Source organism: Lolium rigidum, chromosome 6 (assembly GCF_022539505.1).
Source record: "Lolium rigidum isolate FL_2022 chromosome 6, APGP_CSIRO_Lrig_0.1, whole genome shotgun sequence".
In the NCBI taxonomy this organism is placed as follows: domain Eukaryota; kingdom Viridiplantae; phylum Streptophyta; class Magnoliopsida; order Poales; family Poaceae; genus Lolium; species Lolium rigidum.
This window is the reverse complement of record NC_061513.1, coordinates 169,625,329-169,645,241: the sequence shown is the minus strand read 5'-3', so window position 1 is coordinate 169,645,241 and position 19,913 is coordinate 169,625,329. Positions and strand designations below refer to the sequence as shown.

The window sequence follows — 19,913 nt, the reverse complement described above, 5'->3', positions numbered from 1 at the left end:
ACGTGAGGGAGGACTTTGTCTCCCTGCTTTTCCTCACAGTTTGTTATCCTGTGAGAATAATTCCAACATTCTCCCCCTTGATCGTAAGGTTAACAAACATCGTAAGACCACTCTTAATAGAAATAACATACCAAAATAAAGTGTTACAATGACCAATGAGATGTCACTGAACCTCTTTACCTATAGTACATCATTCTATATCGAACTGGAAAACGTAATACTTTATGGGAGTTGGTTTATTTGATGGTCCTTATTTCCAGGATTAAAAAGCTTTCTAGCACCCCATGCCGGCAACGTAATCATAAATAGGAGTGATTAGGCCTTCAATAAACGGATTCCAAAAATATACAAAACATATTTATATGCTTAACAACAATATTTTGATCCTGGATTCTATCTTTCACAACATGAACCGTATTGTCAATATGGTTTTGGCAACACCATTTGACTTGTTGTTACTCGCATAGAAGACTGCGTGTCATAATGCAGTAAGTGGTTAAAATATTGTCTACCACTTTAATTCCGGGAATAAAACTTCTTTGACATACAACCTTCCCATAAGCCTCTTAACATGCCACTTAATAGTTTGCATCATTACTGATGCCATCAATATTAAATTTGGAGCTTTTCCACGATATAGCTTCATATGCGAAGGTGAGGATTTTAACATGACGTGGAAACCTTAATATCCACACACCTCGCAAAAATAATGTCTAAATAAACCACGATATCGAGGTTAATAAACATCTTATTAATAAGCATGTAAACTTTGTTATCTTGCATGTACCACAAGACCTCTTGGCGGCTTTTCCAGCGGTCCATTGATGGACTTATTATGTCTTTGCCAATTATCCCGATCATAAATAGGGTGTGTTCATACTTGAAAACACATGTTGCTTTGACAGCTGAAGCATAAGGAACCGACATTATCTGATCAGTTTAAATGGCTCCTTGAACATTTAAATGTACATCTTTATCGCCCTAACTTTAGTAGCAGGTGAGACAGAGTACTAGTGCATAATATATTTCGTTCGTCCTCCATCAATGTGTATGTCATCATAATAGAACATATACTCCTTTTGGATTAGACTTATATCTTAGCGAACCTCACAATCAAAGTATGAGGCATTACCAAGATCCTTCATATCATAATTAGAAGATTGAAATCTCTTGGATAGCCAGTAAGATTCAATCTACATAAAATAGTGAAGCTTACTCCCCCTCATTTTGAGGTACCATTGTAACAAGATTTCCGCAGAGTCACATTTAGTTTTGTAGAGTCATATACGGCCTACCATTATTTAACTCATTTAGAAAACACTATTAAGCTCCATACATCACTGAAGTTCATAATCGTTATCATGCATGGCAAATGTCACCAAGATAAAAGTTCACACACATTATTTATCACACGAAAATTGTTGAGGCTTAACACCAAGTGTTGCATTAGGGAATACATAAGTCTCAACATAACTAATGCGTATGAACAAGGATCTCATGGAAATTCTCCTTAAGATTCATGTTCATAAGCTCCACTTCTCTATGATCACTTTATATGGAGAACATGGCTCCAAAAACTTGATAAACTTCATTTCAGTTCTAAACCACAACACCGTTGGGAAGAATGTGGAAAAGAACATCATGAAATGTAGCACACGATTATAAGTGACATTGGTCAGAATTATAATCATGAGCCACATGGTACCGACAAACTCGCCACTTTAGTGAAGCAAGACAAATGATCATAAACGACGTTGGTCGGAAATATAATCATAAGCCACATGCTACACCATAATCGACATTAGAATGAAAAATTTTCCACTTTATCATTCATGTGTGTTTCATAATGTTCATAAGGGAGTAAGTACACAATAACATTTTTAAAGGAGTTATCACATTAGTGTGATTTTCATTCGCCCTCCAAATAAGACTTCCTCGTTGGTTCCATCTTATTCAGAGAACTAACACGTTCATCATTTTAGTGTAAGAAAAGTGAATGACATATCCCAAATTAAATGAGACAATCCATTCCCCCTCGAAATGTGTTATACTTGACCACAATTTCGACGAGGTCTCATTATTCAATTCTCTTGCATCTTAATTGTGATATAGCACACATTAGTAATCAAAACATTAAACACTAAGTAAAATTGTGATGATACTAATCAAAACAAGTCCATTTTGTTGTTCTAATACGTATCACCGTTGGGCTGAAAACGGAAAAGAACCTTATCATTCATCACGAAATGGGACATGACAATAATCAACGTTGGTCAGAATAGTGTCACATACCATATCATATGGTCCTAATTAAAATCTCTAATCAAAACTTCTCGTTGGTTCCATTTTGACTAGAGAACCTTAAAATAACATAATGACCGATAAAAAATGTTTTGCTAAATTAATAGCCAACATTAACATAAATGATCAACATAATGCCTTTCATTGTGTTATTAGACACGGATGCATAACACATCACGACTCATTATGTGATCAAAACTATGGCACTGCAACCTCCATAACATTAATCATGCGTGCCAAAGTATAAAATACGATACATTTTAGACAATCATATCAACATTGATAACAAAAATGACATTTCACTGGGTAAACATTACAATGACATTCACAGTGAAAATGAAATTAATATTACCCATCAAGATTTCCAAATAGAATTTGGACATTAAATTACATTATGGTTCACCAAAAAATTGGTAAACATTGACCGAAAAATAAATGACAACCAAGAGGGACCATGGTATCAAATATCACTAAAATTCTCTAAATAAAAAATCCTTCCTTAGAGAATCAACATCATTTGAGCCGTCATCACCTTTAGTGCATGTCAAAAGACAAAATGCACCGACACAATACTTAGAATAATTGCTCAACATTATTTGGTTACATAGTGCGGTGCGGAAAACCGAACCATGCAGCCATAATCATTAGGATGGCCACAGCCCATTAGTCATGATCACATCATTAACAAATACCATAATTATGACATCAACATAAAATCCATAATAACGAGCACATCATTATGAAACAAATATCATAGTAATGACATTACCATATACTCCATGCTCAAATAAAATTTATAACATATTATTTAAAGCATTATGTAGATAACCATAATTTCTCAAAAGTTAACATCATTTCATATCTTCAAAATTTCAACTAGAATTGAGACATGATCATTAAAACATAATGCCGTAAAAAGACATAAACATTAAGCCATCATAAAAAAATATTTAGTAAAATAAACAACATGTTTGTGATCATCTTTTATAAAATTTAATTCTGTATGAAAACAGTGCAAAAAACATGGAATTTAATCATCATAAACGTCAAATAGATGCACTGTACAACAACAACAACAACAACAACAACAAAACAGAAAGTTTAGGCAGTCCAAACTATACTGGACTGACGAAAACCTGGGTCGAAGCCCATCCTCAGATTTAGGCCACTAAGGCACTGAGGCCCGTTAACATAACCGCATCAACCCCAGCCATTGGATCTACCCGACGGCCACGATGCGCCCTGACCAGAACAAAACCGAGCCCCGGTCAAAACCCTAGAGTCATTTCCCTTTCCTCCCCGTTTTTTTCGCTCCCGTGAGACCGACGGCGGCCAACGACCAGCTCGTCCTCCTCCTTGTTCCTTGCCGATGCGGTGGCGGCGCTCGTCGGAGAAGCGTGCGCTGGACAAGGTCCTGTGCGCTCCTCCGTCGAGCGTAGCTGCCGGCGTCGTTTACTTTTGGGGTATCGAGGAGGTGGTGTGCTGCTCGGCGAGGAAAGGAGGCGCACGCCGGTGACCCAGCGGCCGTTTGGGAAACGACGGCGAGGCGCGGTCAGCACGGAGGCCCTCACGCCGTCGTCCATGAGCACGGCCCCGCCGCCTTCATCATCCGCCGCAGCGCCGGATTGAGCCGGCCGATGTGCTGGCGACGGGCAGACATAAACTTGAGTGGTGGGCTGCGTGGCGACACGGCCACTGCAGCTACGTACCCGACTCGTCTCCAGCAACGGAGGCGACACCGGTGAACATTAGCATCAGGGTAGGCTGCCCAACTTGATCTTCATTTGGGGGGATTGTCGTATAGGATTAGGTGCTGTCGCTCAAAACTGGGGATATGCCATTTTCTTTTCTCAATTTTCATTTTCCCCTCCTTCTCATTGCTTTACAGAATTCAGTGTTGACATAATAGCATGCAATCAGTACTAACCGATTGCATTGGATGACTAAAACGTGACCATCATATTAAGCAGAGACAACTTAAGAGTGCTAATTAAACTAGAACATGATTATTTGGTGCTAACATGACAACTTTAATTCATCAACAATTAGCACTAAAACTGAAATATCATAATTAACATTAACTGAAAATGCCTCAATATCCGATCTAAAAAAACAGAAACGGCTTACAGATTTTAACCCAAATCCAATTAGGCATGTAACTTACTTTGCAGACATTAAAGAAAGGCCTAATTAGGGATCTAGGACGATTAGGGTAGCTCTGATACCATTGTTAGCATTAGTATTCAACATAATTCACCTAATCGTCCTCTAGATCACCAAAACAGTAAATGGATAGGGGTTAAACTAACCAGAATTAGGAGAGTGTCCATGGCGATGGACATGACCTTATTGTGGCGTCGAGCTTGTCGAGGAAGAGGAGACAGAGGAGACAGAGGGTTGTGGTCATTGACGAAGCCCATGGACGCCGGCACTGGCCGTGGCCGGCGGTGGTGATAGTCTTCTGATCCCCTTGACCCTCGTTTTAGGATCAGGTAGTTAGGAGTATTGGGGTTTTTGACCCGTACGTGTGTGTTTCCCCGAAAGGGGCTTTCCTGTGTAGGGCCAGGGGATAGGGACCGAAACCAGTTAGTTGCGTTAGATGCCTCCGATCAAGGCATGTACGTGAGGGAGGACTTTGTCTCCCTGCTTTTCCTCACAGTTTGTTATCCTGTGAGATCAATTCCAACACATACAAGATATTTGAAAAGGCGTAAATTTGTGGGAGTTTTTTCACAACACAGTTCATCATCAACATAATTTATATCTATCAAGTTCATCATTAACAGTAATTTAGTATCATCTAGACCTAGCTAAGCACGACCTAGATCTAACCCGAAGACAACGTGAAGGCATCGGCGGTACTTCACCAGTGACCAAAAGGCGGCGGCGCTCAACAAAAGACGCGGCATCGGAGACGCTTATCTACGCGCCGAGATGCAGAGGCATCGACGCCTTACTCATCCTCGTCAAAGGAGGAGTCTACCATGTATTCATGTTGCATGGCATCGACGCACCACACCGCGCGGTTTGCTTTGAGGCGAAGAGACCCGCCTCGAGCTGGTCTGTGTCGTACACCTCGAGATGTTTGTGGTGCAGATCTTCGCATGTGGTCCTGCGCACTGAGCGGGTGAGGATCCAGCGGAGCATGGCCTCCTCCGGCGCGGGCTCGGGCAAGGCCTCCTCCTCGTCAGAGTAGGTTTAGTACTCATGGCTGCTTGGCGGCTATTTGGTGGTGAGCTTGGAAACAATCGGGTCTAATCTCAAGTTTCTTCCCCGATTCCCTTCCACGTGAGTTGATATTTCTAGCTATAGTGGTCAATTTCGGTCTTCTTATCCGGATAGTATTTTCTCGTGGTGTTGGCTGCTGGTGGTAAGGCGCGCTTATGGTCGTCCAGGAGACGAGCACTTGATGGGTGAAAGATCAACAACGACAGGATCTCAGCATGATAGGGGCTTAGCTGTAATGTTTGAGAACCTTGAGATTGGAGTACAATCTTGTTCTAGAAGAGAAATAAGTCGATCTGGTAGCGAGCATACGGTGACTAGATGTGGTAACTGTTAATTGGTCAAAAAAAACTTTAGCCTTGAGGCTTTCTTTCAGCAGATGCATTAGAGCATCTCCAGTTGCGACCCCCAAAGCGTCCCCCAAACGGAATTGGGGCACGCCGGACACTTAACCTCTCCCAGTTGTACGCTCCAAAGGCCGCTTCGGTTCGGACGTGCACCAAATATTGTCCGGCATCCCCAGCCCATCCTCTGTGTATAAGGTTGTATCAGGGACGCCGGACACGATGTTTACACTTGCTTTTTTGTTTAGGGGTCACGTTTTGGGGATGCTGGCACCACGCCGTGGCGTCCCCCAAACGATCAATCCGGCGTTTTTGTCGGACGTCGTCTCTGGAGGATGCGACTGGAGATGCTCTTACGCTTGGAACTCTATGAAGGAGGGCAGTAACCTGTTGGGGACAATAGGTTTGTCATTCAATGGTACTGCCTAGGTGGTTGAGAAATGTTTACTGAGCATGGCTCTTGGTTTTTGTACGAGTGGACAATAATCATTGCTTCCTATGATAGTGTTTTGGACCCTTATTCTATTGATCTTGAGATTATGTCGTAAATTAATGGAGTCATGTCGCAAGAAGGAGGTCATTACCAAGTTGATTGAATGGTACACTGGGAAAGCAATGTCGGTTGAGATCACACCGGCACGGTCCTTTCATGGTGATTTTGTGTGTTTCAGATCAATAATCATGACATATGTAGGACACTCACCCTTTTCGTTTCTATTTCTATGAATGGAAAAAAGGTGCCTATATGCTGTCAAATATGAAAAACTAGGTTTGCTTGTAGGCTAATTGGCTGCGATGTTAAAAAATGTGGTGATGGGTTGCATGATGAGAAAATTCTCATGTTTGGTGAGTGGATTTATGCCAATGGTTGTGGGAGAGGTTCTCATCCTAATTGTGGTGGTACGTGAGCACTACAAGCCAATGGTTGTGGCAGAGGTTCTCATCCTAATTGTGGTGGTATGTGAGCACTACAAAAATCCCCCTTACCTGGCGGATTTTTTAGACGACATAAGCAAAAAGTACCTGCAAAACTTTTTCACCTGCGGATGCTATTTCTTAGTGGCTATCAAGCCCAGCGGACAATTTGATGTCATGATCTAGTTTATACCGGCACAAAGTTTAGTCCTGGTAAGTGCCATACAAGATTGACACTATTTCATGTCATACTACGCGAAAGGGGTATTAATTATTGCTCAGTCCATTGCAACCGTATTTGTAGACCTAAATTTCCGGTTAACTGCTGACTTTCTTTGGATCCCACGCATGAGAAAGTTCAACCACACCCTACTGACTACTATGGGCCACCACCGCTGGACCTTGGCTTTATCGCTCTCCACTCAGCAATTAACTTGAGGCAATAGCGATCGGCGATGGAGACTGTTGACGCGCCCAGCGGCGAAGCAGGGGAGCACCAGAGAACAAAGTGACCGGTGGCGACACAAAGATGCAACTTCGGTGAACGGGGGCGGATATGTAAGTTAATCATTTTCGTCTAGATCCAGTTTGGAGATTTTTCTAGATCTATTTTGGTACATCAATCTCAGCAAGATAATTTCATGATTCCTGAACTAGTTTTATGATCCAGACTAGAAAGGCATCACTTTGCATTAAGGAAAAATTAGAAAATGCTTGTGCAACAGATAACCTCGCAGACAGGCCGCATATTGTATGGCTGCAACTACGAAACACCTCGGTGCCTTTACTTGGTATGTAGGGATCAACCACACTCGAAGGAACTGCAGGATGGTCGTAACGTGGGAGCAAGCCCTCATCAAATATGGGAGGGATTCGTCTGACGAGTAGGAGATGGTGAAGGAAGAAAGGAGTGAAGCCAAACAAGAAATTTCTCCTTCGGTAATAGCAATTCGGGATATTTTCCTTAGGGCGTGATTGATAGACCGGCCCAACCGAGAAATTCCCATCCAAACCGAGACTTTAGGTGTTTGGTAGGTCAGGCTTCCCATTTGAGCAGTGCCCACCTCATACGGAAAAGGGTCCTCATTCCTGCTCAATAGAGAAGCTCAAATCGAGCTTCTCCACTCGACCGAGCTGAGTCCGCCCGAAAGTTCCCCACACTTCTGGGGGTCACGGCCCCGCACAAATCGAGAGGGTCACTTCCCCCGCACGCCCTCTCCGCCCAAGGCTCTCGCGACCGTCGGCCGGCCACCTTGTCGCCAAGCGCCGCCAGTACGAGCCGCCACAAAGCTCCCCTGCGATCGCCAAGACGCACCGCCTCCACGCACCTCCATGGCCGCGACCAGAGCCGTCGCCATGGCTAAGACCAGAGCCGCCTCAACGCGCCGACATGGCCGCCTCCACGCGCCGACATGAGCCGCCTCTACACGTCGACATGGCCGCCTCCACGCGCCGACATGAGCCGCCTCTACGCGCCGCCATGAACGACACCAAGCTCCGCCCTAGTAGGCATCCACGCACCGCCTGCACACGCCGCCATGGACGAAGCAATGTGATGGTTGGATGAACTAAGGACCAAATTGCTTTTTAATTTTCTGGTTAGGGACCTTTGTGTAAAACTTTAGGCTCAGCATCATGTCAAGTCATACAAGCCACCAAAAAACATCTCAACTCAACAACTCTCATCAAATACATGCTACCAAATAAGCAAAAAAATCTCAACTCGGCATAGCTAAGGTCAACATGGGCTGAGGTGGGAAACACTTGTTGACATGACCCAACCTACCAAACACACCCTTAGTATGTCCCAATCTTTAGAGCCGGTTAGGTTTAAGCTAGATGGACTATCTCTATGTATTACTAGAACATGAATGCGCGCGTTGCTGCGCCCGTCCCATCTTATCGAAAGAACATTATAAATATTTAAGATATCCGAACGAAATGAATGAGAAAAAAATAATGGTTTCTGCCTAACTTACTGTTCAGAGTTTAGTTTTAGGTATAGGATTGTGTAATCTGTAAGCATATGATTCCACAAATTGCAACCTAAAATATTCAGGGATGAGCTGACAGGATTTTGTTATTACCATGACATCCAGAATAATTTGCGATAAGTTTGAGGCTTAAGGCATGAAAATGTGAAATATGAAGTGTAAATATTAATAAAAAGTTGATCATGGATTAAGCGCCCCAATACAAGCAAAGGAATGGTATAATTTTCTCTCCAACCGTTATCGCATAGCAGCTCTTGGAACTGCAAATTTCTTCATAACCTTTGTGCTATGCTTCACATGTGATTTCGAGACAGCTTGAAGAGAGTCCTGGAAGCAAGTCCAGCTGATCACACACAGCACACAAACCAATCTAACAGTAAAATCTTCAGGGAGAAAGTATAAATTAAGGGTATTCTCAAAATTATCCAAGAAATACTAATTGAATTTTGGGTTCCTTTAGAATCTTTGGAAAGCTCCAAAATCGGACAAACTTTGTGAGTCATGCAATATGGAAAGGTATATAGCATATGAATTATTTATGTCAAGAAGCAATTCCTCCCTAAAGAATTAACCAAGAATCTACAGTTCTGAGAACAGTTGAAAAGAATGCTGCCATGCAAGACTTTCTTAAATCTGAAGTATCAACAAGCAAGAGAGGGGAGGGTGATGGCAACTGGTATCCAATGTTCAGCCTTGATACCAATGACCCTGCCTTTCCATATGCCACAATTTCTACATGCTCAGCGACATGTGATTTAAAAAGAGGTCGTCGTATCATCAAATTATATTATATCATGAAAGAAATACGACAATACAATTTATTCAGACTTCATTTCAGTGCCAGTGCCACCACAACAGCCTAACATTAGCATGTAGTATTTCAGAAAAGTGGAGAAGTCATAGGACGTTATAATAAGGTTTATGTAGAGTTTCTAGAAGCTATTAACTCAAATAGTACAACCAACCGTGTTGTTTTATTTTTTTCTAACAGAAGAGAACCAGTATAGAAAGTATTTTTGAGAGCACTCTTACATTTGACACAGTACATAAATTGCTTTCGCGAGGGAACACTTCAGATTGTCCATAAAGTTCACCCTCCAGCTCATCCTCCTCATCACTCATCTCACTGTAGAAGGTGATAAGTGCAATAAGCCGCGAACAAGTTCAACATACTGGAACAAAAAAGTAGATGCTTCTATTAACAAAATTGCACATTACAGAAAATATATTTGACAAGGACCGTTTTCTAAAACAATTAGAACCCAAACAAGAAAAGGAACTGACATATACAATTTTGTAAACGGAATGGATGTAGATCTGTGCTCCCTTACCTGTTCTTCGGTAGGGTGTTGAGTCCAATTGTATCAATGCTTCCTCATGCACCTCCACTCTCCAGGGATGCATCGTCTCACCTCAAACCTCCAGATTATTCCCCTTCTACAGATTTGTCTGGGATAAAAAAAAATTGAACAGCTAGCGGACAGTAGAGAAGAAATTTAAAGAAAACAATAACAATGGACCTGTAAGAAGTAAAATTTGCATAAATGACAGCACTGGGCAGTCCCTGAATAAAATCCCAAAGGAACAAGCACATCAATCTTTGAAACAAATACCAGCAAGTCATGTGGTTACCTGGGAGTCCTCTAAATTATAGAAGTGCAAAGAAAAGTGTGGCAGGCAAAAAGAAAAGAAATCATGAGAAAGGAACATTCTGACGAACAATGGGAGCCGGGGAGGCTGAAGCCGAAGCCAAAACGGATGGGGTAAAGAAATAGGATACATATAAAATAGAGAAAGAAGAATAAACCTGAACTTCATTTTCCTCAAACAAGGCTACATCCCGCATCCTCGTCATGACCCTCCTACTGTGCACCAGACAGAGCCAAGTTACAAAGAGCGTCACCGCTAAAAAATGAGGCAAAATGCTAGGGTAAGAACTTAACTGATCTACTGTAGTTGAACACGATTCGATCTGGACGACTGGACTCGTACGCCATCAAGGTTGCTAGGCCGGCAGTCCCTTCAGAATCCTCCTTTTGCACCAGGCGACCCACTTCGTCATGTTGCTTCAGAGATGGTGACGCCCGTTGACGATGACACCGCCATGGCTGCCTCCTCCTTGTCGCTGACGCCATAGCTCTGTCGCCTGTCGCCGCCACCTCTATGATTCCTATATAATCACCCAAAAAAATAGCAGGGGTTAGCACCTCTGCAGTTTTGAGGAAATAAGATGAGATCAAACTGGGTGAATCAACATGGAGTATATGAAGTACCGGCTGGAAAGAGGAGGCAAAAAGACAGGAGGCAAAAAGATAGTAACGCTGCACTTAATTGCGCGATAATGGTGGCGGCGCCGCGCCGCTCCGGGCCTCTCTTTGCGACCGCTATGCCTTCCTTTTTTTGAGGGAAACCGTTCTGCCTGAATGGACGCTTGCAAGAAAAGTTAACAAGCAGGAACTGGGCTGACACCGTATAGGCCATAAAAAACTGTTGGGCGATTCATGTGGGTTTGGCCCAGTTAACTGCAAGGCGTCCAAGTCAGTTTCGGGAGCAGCGGCCCAGCTACGTTGGCAGGGCCGTACGGTAACTGGACACAGTCGAAAAGAAGCAACGACGTTCAGCACGACGGGTGGATGATCTGGACGTTCAAGACCACGATCCAACGGCTCAGAACGTCAAATCGCTGAGGAAGGGTCCTAGTTGTTCCATTTTACTGTTACTTAATTCATTAGTAATATATGTATTTTGTTAGTCAAAACAATACAAAGAGATTATATTTATGTTATTACTTTTAATTAACAAACTTGGCCCACTTCTTATATGGCCCCATAAAACAAATTGTATCCCCCACTAATCACTCCCGTTTCAGGCCCTTTGTACCAACTTGGTCCGCTAAATTTGTGACCCATAAAACAAAGCCTAACACCCACTTTACACTCCCATTTTCTATATAATACAAGAACCCTTGTTTCACTTACTAGTCGCATGATGTTGTACTACACTCATCTCTTAGATCACACTCTCTCCACTCCAAACCGTAGAACATCACTCCCCTTCTAGCCACACAACCCAACATCCTCTTTCGTTGGCAAGCGAAGGAGATGGTGTCGGAGTCGTAGACAAACACTAGCAATCCCGAGCAGAAAGTTTGTTCTTCATTCAATCTGCAGACAGAGTTATGTCTTGTTCTCTGTAATCGACCTCCATATGGTTTCGGATCCACACAAACATCGTCATGTACTCGGTGATGTCTATGCAGATCCACGACGACCATGGTCAGCCTTGTGGTGAATGATTCTGTGAATGACTTGCAGAAAAGAGAGGCACTCAAGAATTAGGGAGAAATTAGGATGGTGCCTCTAATTAATTTTTCTTCCCTTTTGAGTTAGGTGTGCTGGATAGAGAGGGGCTCAAGATCCTACTCTCTGTTTTTTAGTATATATGATTAGATCTAAAAACAGATAGAAATCAAGTACAATGGTTAGATCCTTTAATTAGTGATTGAAGTGTGATGTGTAATATGATGTAATGAAATAAAACTATCCATCTTAATGACTGGGAAGTGCAATCTGAATGGAAAGGTGAAACCGAGTGGTCAGCCCTAGTAATTAACTTTTTTTTAGAACACGGTACAACGTAGACGCTCACACACACGCACGTACAAACACCCTATGAACGCATGCACACCCTAACCCTATGAGCACCTCCGAGGAACTAAGCCGGTATATCTTGAGGTTGACGAAGTCACCACTGGCCCCTCGCTGTTGACGGGTACGTTACCTACCACTGAAAGCATAGCGCCGGTTAAATGCTCAAACTCCCGAAAGACAACATCAGGACTGAACGGAGCCAAACAAAAGAGAGACGCTCTGTTCTCGCCAGATTGGCAAGACAGTGACTAACCGTAACTTCCGAACGGTCCACTTGTACAAACTTGCAAAGAAAGCCATTACTAACTAACAACTTAATATCTGAAATAATATGAAAATAAGGTGATCTATCTTCCTTCTTCTCCTGGGCCGCAAACATAACCCTAGATCAGTTCGATTCAACGATAACTGGAAGATAGTTGTGTGCCAGACCTTCACTCCAGGCAAGCAGCTCTGCTTCGATAGCTTCAGCACAACGTACGTAGTAAGGAACGGCGGGTCAAAAAAATGATGTTTCCTTCCGTATCACAGAGAATCATACCACATCCAGCAGTCCCATCTTCCGCTTTAAAAGAACCGTCGATTGACAATTTGATCCATCCAACATGAGGTTTCGACTAGACCTTGTCATGAGGTTTTGGTGGTCGCTGAGGGAGGTCCTCCCCAAAGACTCAACAGTAACACTCTTGCCTTTAACTATGGACTCCGTAGTGGCATTAGAATTCTTTAGGAATTTTGAGTAACAACACATAAACCGCTTTGATGATTCCACATATGGCAAGGTTTTTTCATGGGTTACTTCATTCAGATTATGCCACGCATGCCAGCAAATAAGAAGAATAGCATCAATCATGTGAGGTGGAATCGTAGATAGCAATGATCTGAACCACAAAGGGGAGCTGCAATGCATCTCCACATGCAAAGGGAGGTCCCAAAGCTGCATCATCGTACGCCACAGGCCGAACACATGAGGGGCAACGGTACAGAGCGTGAGCTGTGTCTTCCTTTTCCATACCACAAATATTGCAAAAGCCTGTTACCCTCACACCTCTTCTTTATTAGCTTGAGATGCAGCCTTCCAAGCAAAGGTCCTTACTTTCGGAGGAACATTAGCTTTCCAAATGCGTCACCAATAAGGATCATCACCACTAGGTCGAGAGCTCGAGGAGATGAACACCTGTTGTTCGAGGAGCTCATTTAGGGCTAGCTTGTATGCAGATCGGACAGAGAAAATTCCCTAGGATTCTAGCTGCCATGCAACCGTATTTTCCAAAACCCTCCTTGAGGTTTTAATTTTTAAAATGACCTCTGAGTCCACCGGGTAGAAGGACTCGTGAACCAGTACTTCTTTCCAGTTTCCCTGCTCGTCAAGGAGTTCCGATACGAGACAGTCTCGGATTCCTCTGTGGAGTTAGTACGTACTTTGCAGTAGCTTTCCCTCGGGAGCCAACTATCACGCCAAATTTTGATTGTACGACCATTACCTACTCTCCGAATTATGCCCTTCTTTAGCAGTTCTAGGCCATAGAAAATTGCAGTCCATGTTGGAGAGGAATTACCGGTAAACACAGTGTCAGCCATGTCACCATTAGGATAATACCGGGCCTTCGGCACTCCAGAGCACAAACTATCTGGGAACACGATCAGACGCCAAGTCTGACGAGCCAACAGGGCTTGATTAAACAGTCTCATATCACGGAACCACATGCCTCCCTGTATCTTAGAACGGGTCATCATGTTCCAATTTACCCAATGTGTTTTTCCTTTTCCTCTTTCCACCCCCACCAATAATCATGTATTAGCTTTGTAAGCTCATCACAGATCGAGAATGGCAATTTAAAGACACCCATCATGAAGGCAGGGATAGCTTGAGCTATTGCCTTGATCAGAACCTCTTTTGCACTATGAGAAAGAAGGTCCTTGAAGAGGTAGTGAATAATCTTAAAGATGCGGCTACCAAAAGGAGAGATAAAAGGGAAGATGGTACATTAGCTTATGCGGATTTAGTATCGACGACGCCCCTTGAGGTATCAGTCCACTTTTACCTAAGGAGGAGCTCATGAGAGGTAATGTCATCAAGGAGGTGAAACGTTTTTTCACTGCCGGTTTTACGCCAGAAGGTACAAATTTTTCGAAATGGGGGAGTAAAGCCCCCGCCTCTTTATCGAAGCGATGCATACAACCTTTATTATTACTTGTTGATCAGGCCCGGCCCTGAGGGGGGCGAGCGGGGCAGCCGCCCTGGGCCCTGGGATCCACAAGGGGGCCCGCCTAGGTATGACATACGCAGTAGCTCAGTAGGAGGGAGTTCATGCGCGTCACCATTAGAGTAGGTCGATCTAGTTTACTGTCGAACCGCCGTATGTTTCAGGGAGACGAAGGATGAATCGTTATCGCCTCCTGCTTTTCAAATGGGCTGATGCTTGGGCTTTGTTTCCTTTGTTGCTTGAGCTTTTCTTTTGCTTTGGGCCCGGCCATTTCTCCATTGGTGTTAGCTAATATTAAGTCTGATAGGGCCGGTGAGTGTAGACAATAAATTATTTCTCTTATCATACCGCTTATTTATGTAGATGTGTTTTCGTTATTCTCAAAAAAAAATGTCGTGTTTTCGTTAGTTGCTCTAATCATTGTCAAAAGTAGAACAACCAGCATCTACAAAGAAAAACAATTAACCCTAGTGTTATGAGCATGATTAAAAAAGATAATCTGGCCGATGATCCAATGTGAGGCTTAAGAAAATGGATTTGGAAGGCCGCAGCGTGCAACGAAAACCATAGACGATCCAGTAATTACCAGACGGTAGCGACAGTTGATGGTCGTAAAATATATGCTCTAAACCAAAAAAAAATTATACAATGAAATTTTAGTTTACATAAAACCTGAGAGAAAGAACAAGAAATGCAATGTTTCCTAGGTTTAAAGTAATTTTCTAAAATAGATTTATCTACAGACTAAAACATGTGTAGATACATCTATTTTTACGAATTATTTTGAATCGAAGGGAATACCATAATTAGGTACAAATACAATTCTCTATGTTGTATTCCCTACGCGGTGCGATTTCGTCGAGCTTTGGTCGAATCATCGTCAGTCCTCAATGCCTAGATGATACCTTAATTATTGGATCCAATGATCACTCCGACGACACAATTCAAAGCAGAGTGAATCTGATAATCGACAAGAGTAATTTTGATAGCATCATCAGTTAGTTTGCATCTAGTAATGTTCAAACAAATTTTAACATAATACATGTAATATTTTGGTATCAGTATTGTTTTTGGATCTAAGTTTTTTTTAGACATGTTTTTGGATCTAAGTGTCATAAATTAATAGAAGTATTAAGGGCCCTGATTTCTAGTCTCGCCCCGGGCCCTTGGAATCTCAGGACCGGCCCTGTTGTTGATCCAAAATATTGATAATGCGATTGAGCGGAAAGACTACCGGCCCATTGGTCTTTGTAATGTATTCACAAGGTGGTTTCCAAGTGTTTGGTTATTAGGCTCCGCCCGCTACTTGGATATATTATTTCAGAAAACTGAAAGTGCTTTTGTTCTTTGGGGCGTGCGACCTCGAAATGGGAAACAACAGCTTTTGACCTGGCAGTCGGCGCCACCTTGCGGTGGTATTTGGTTGAGGCGGGGGGTGGGAGGGTGCAAGGGGATGAAGGTGTGGTACTTGTCGGTGAGGAACATCCGGCGGCGGACGGCGTGAGCGATGTGGATGTGAGCAAGCCGGGAAGAGGAAGGAGGAAAGCACGGAGGGATGGCTTTGATACATTAGCGACGGCACCGCACCCGCGCCTTTGTGAAGAAAATTCGAAAGAAAAATGAGCCTTCATAAAATTGAAAGAACTATCCCCAATTCTCCCTACCAAGTACCAAAAATGGGTAACTATTTGCGTCTTCTGACCGCGTACCAAAGATACGCGTTCAATCGGATTCGAAATCGCGCGGATTTTCCTTCCGTAGAAGTATTTGAAAAGGGCAAACCGTGTTCAATCGGATTCGAAATCGAGCACGCAGCCTTGCCTTGCGACGCACGGTTTTAGGAAATACGCAAATCCAATCCTCTTCGCCCTCGTCTCGCGCGCGCCAATTTTTGGTAAGTCTTCTTCTACTTATACTACCTGCTACACGCATCAGGTTGAGGCACAACGCAGAGGAAGCAACACCAGAGCACCCGTGAACCAACCTGCAACACCGCCGCCGCCGCCAGATTTCTTCACCCGACCGCTTTGGATCGATCGCGACGATGGTGCATCCGCGCGGCACGCCGAGCACGGGGCGGCACCGCATCGAGATGGCCCTCAGGGTGGACAAGAACAGCCGCCAGGTCACCTTCTCCAAGCGCCGCTCCGGGCTCTTCAAGAAGTGCTCCGAGCTCGCCCTCCTCTGCGGCGCCGACCTCGCCGTCATCGTCTTCTCCGAGGCCGGCAACGTGTTCGCCCTCGGCAGCCCCTCCGTCGACGCCGTCCTGCGCCGCTACGTGCCCCTCCCCGCTGGCGCCCCTGTCCCTGCTGCCGCTAACGACGCCGGTGTCGATGAGGATGACGACCGTGAGGCGCTGGAGAAGATGTGTCAGGCGAAAGAGGCGACCGCAAAGCAGTTAGCGTCAGAGATAGAGCGGATGAACTTGATCGGGTACAAGGTGATCGAGGCGCAGGGTGAGAGGAGGTTCTGGTGGGAGGCGGACGTCGATGCGCTCGGGGCGGCGGAGCTACCGGAGTTCGCCAGGTCGCTCGAGCGACTCAGGGAAAACCTGCGCCGCCACGCCGACAAGCTGCCCTCCGGCCCGCCACCCGCCGCCACGGCAGTCGTCGCTTACGCCGGGGATGAGGCTTCTAATTATTTTGCTTGATGTGCTTGCTAATGAGATCTCTTGCTTAATCTATGCCGTCAGTGTTAACTTCGTTCTGCTAGTGCTTGTGGTGTTTCGATTCACCGCTTCAATTTGTGCATTGATACTATCTACAGTATGTTAGAACGAGTTTTATCATTTTTTCAGAGAGAGGATTGAGTTTATCTTGTTCGTAGTAATTGGGAAGAGTTGATCTGCTACAGTGCTACTGCTAATCAGTACGGTTTCCCCGTTAACAAGTGTTGATCTGCTACAGTCCTACTTGTAACCGAGTTACTTCTAATTATATTTTCTTTTAATGAAAATATCGGTAACAGTAACTATTCGGTCGGTTTGGGAGCAACTAATCAGAATTTGAAAGATTAACTAATTTTATCGGTTGGCTATTATTTGGTACAACTACAAAAATTACCACATAAAACATGTATATATTAAAAAGAAAAAGTAATATGTGGGTCCCTATATGCCTGAGCCTTCTTTAGAGCCCAAACGCCTATTAAAACATCTATGCTTCTCCTCCCTAACCTAATAATTTTCAAGGTCAGGAGTGACTCAGGAGCCACCAGCCACCAGCCGCCACGATGTTCATTCCTTTCGCTTCTCCTCCTCTACCTTCTAAAGTTTCTCTTTCCCCACCACCTACCCAGGGTATGACCCCTCTTGCACCTCAACAACAGACAATCCTCACCGTCTTCCTTGCACACCTGCCTGGTCCCACCTCCGCTGGCCCACTACATCACCGCACTGCCTCCACCAACTACCTCGCCTCTCATGCTCCCAAATGAGCGCGCAACCACCCTAGTCTCGCTCCACTTGCCCGAGGCCACCACAGCGATCGACCTGCATCTCCGCCGTCGGGCTCCACCAACCGCTGCCGCCAGGCCGCATCGCCCCGCGATGCTACTACACTTAGGTCAAAAAGTGTGAAATTTTCAACATAGATCGTCGGTGTATCCGCTACTCACCAAAATCAAGTAGGCTTGTGAAGCTCTAGCTCGATTCTCTCCGTCGACGATATGTTGTTCGTCGTTGCCAACTAAACATTTGATACAACATCTCGATCACCTTGAGGAGCGCTCGTCCAAGAGCTCCAAGATGCCTTCAAATAGGGTAAGTGGTTGACAAGATATTTCGGATCTGAGATCTACGTGAAGAACAGCACGAGCACAGGGTGGAAATTAGGGTAAAAAATCTTTGGATTTCGAGGAGAATAGAAGGAATTGGCTAGAGAAAAGTTGGGAAAACATAGATCAACACCAAAGATAACAGATTTCTGGACCAAACCACAAAAAACGCAACAAATCCTAAGATCCAAATTCGAGCTATTTTTTGGTATTTTTTTAGAAAAATTTTTGGGGCAAAATTGGAGGGGTGGGGGCCAAATTCGTGGCAGCCTAAGCTCTGATACCATATGATGGGGGCTAAGCCTTCGATGTGTGGTCCGATCTCACGAATTGACCAAGAACAAGAAAGGGGGAGGGATGAACACGAAGAACACGATGAACGCACGCAACATAACCCGATACAATCATGTTTGCTCTCAACGTCCCGAACCGCCGTCCCGATAGAATCACTCAAGGGAAAGACATGAGGTAGAATCCCCGAGCAAGAGATCGGTATGCAATCGATGATATCACTAGTGCGAGAGACCGAAGTAGAATCACACAAGTGAGAGATCAATCACATAAAGAAGGCCTTGATACAACTCATAGATTGATGTCTAAGAGAGGAGGGGTTTTCCTAATCCACTAGGGATGGTGGAGGCATAAGCCTAGGTTGGTTCATCCTAATATTTTCTCATGAAGGTGGGGATAAGTGCCTATTTATAGGGAGGGGTCCGAAGGGGTAAATTACACACATAGACACGCATGGGTGGAAGTTCCGGTCCTTACCGGGCGGTAGTACCGGTCTTGAGGGGCGGTAGTGTCGGGCCTAGAGCTTCCAGCTCCTTTTCTTCCTTCTCTTCCATGCTTCCATGATGTCGAACTTGGGCGTAGTTCTTGATGACGATCGTGATGCGGCGAAGACCGAAGATCAAGCTGCATCACTTTACCAAAGGATGAGCTCATGAGAGATAATGTCATTAAGGAGGTGAAGCATTTTTTTCACTCCAGTTTTATGCCAGAAGGCACAAATGATATGTCAATGTGTTGATCCAACAGATTGATAATGCGATTGAGCGCAAAGACTACCGACCTATTGGTTTTTGTAATGTATTTACAAGGTGGTTTCAAAGTGTTTGGTTAATAGGCTTCGCCCGCTACTTGGAGATTTTTTTCGAAAATGGGCACTTTATTACTTTAAGTAATAGACCCGGCCTCTGCATAACTAGGATGCACACAGCCGTACCAATATATGTTACAAAACCGACTACAAGAGTTCCAAGATCAAAAAACAAAATTAAGTAGGTGCACCCAGGCGAAGATCACGCTGCCACCCATGTTGGGAAAAAATATCCCTCTCCGCATCCTCTAACCGTGAAGATACCTCCGTAAAGAGGTCTCGATGCTCCAACCGTTGAAGTGGCACCCATGAGCGCAGCGTAGCTGTAGACCGGTATATGACCTGCATAAGAGAAGATGAAATATTATTGAAAATCTTGTCATTTCTACATAGTCATAGCGACC

The 19,913-nt window shown here is 44.1% G+C and overlaps 1 protein-coding gene across 1 annotated transcript; it reads left to right on the top strand.

The window, feature by feature from the left end:
• The first annotated feature begins 16,680 nt into the window (after window positions 1-16,680).
• LOC124663542 (agamous-like MADS-box protein AGL62) lies at window positions 16,681-17,286 on the top strand. The gene has a single exon (XM_047201232.1). The coding sequence runs from the start codon at window positions 16,681-16,683 to the stop codon at window positions 17,284-17,286; it is 606 nt and encodes a 201-aa protein (XP_047057188.1).
• The last annotated feature ends 2,627 nt before the right edge of the window (window positions 17,287-19,913 follow it).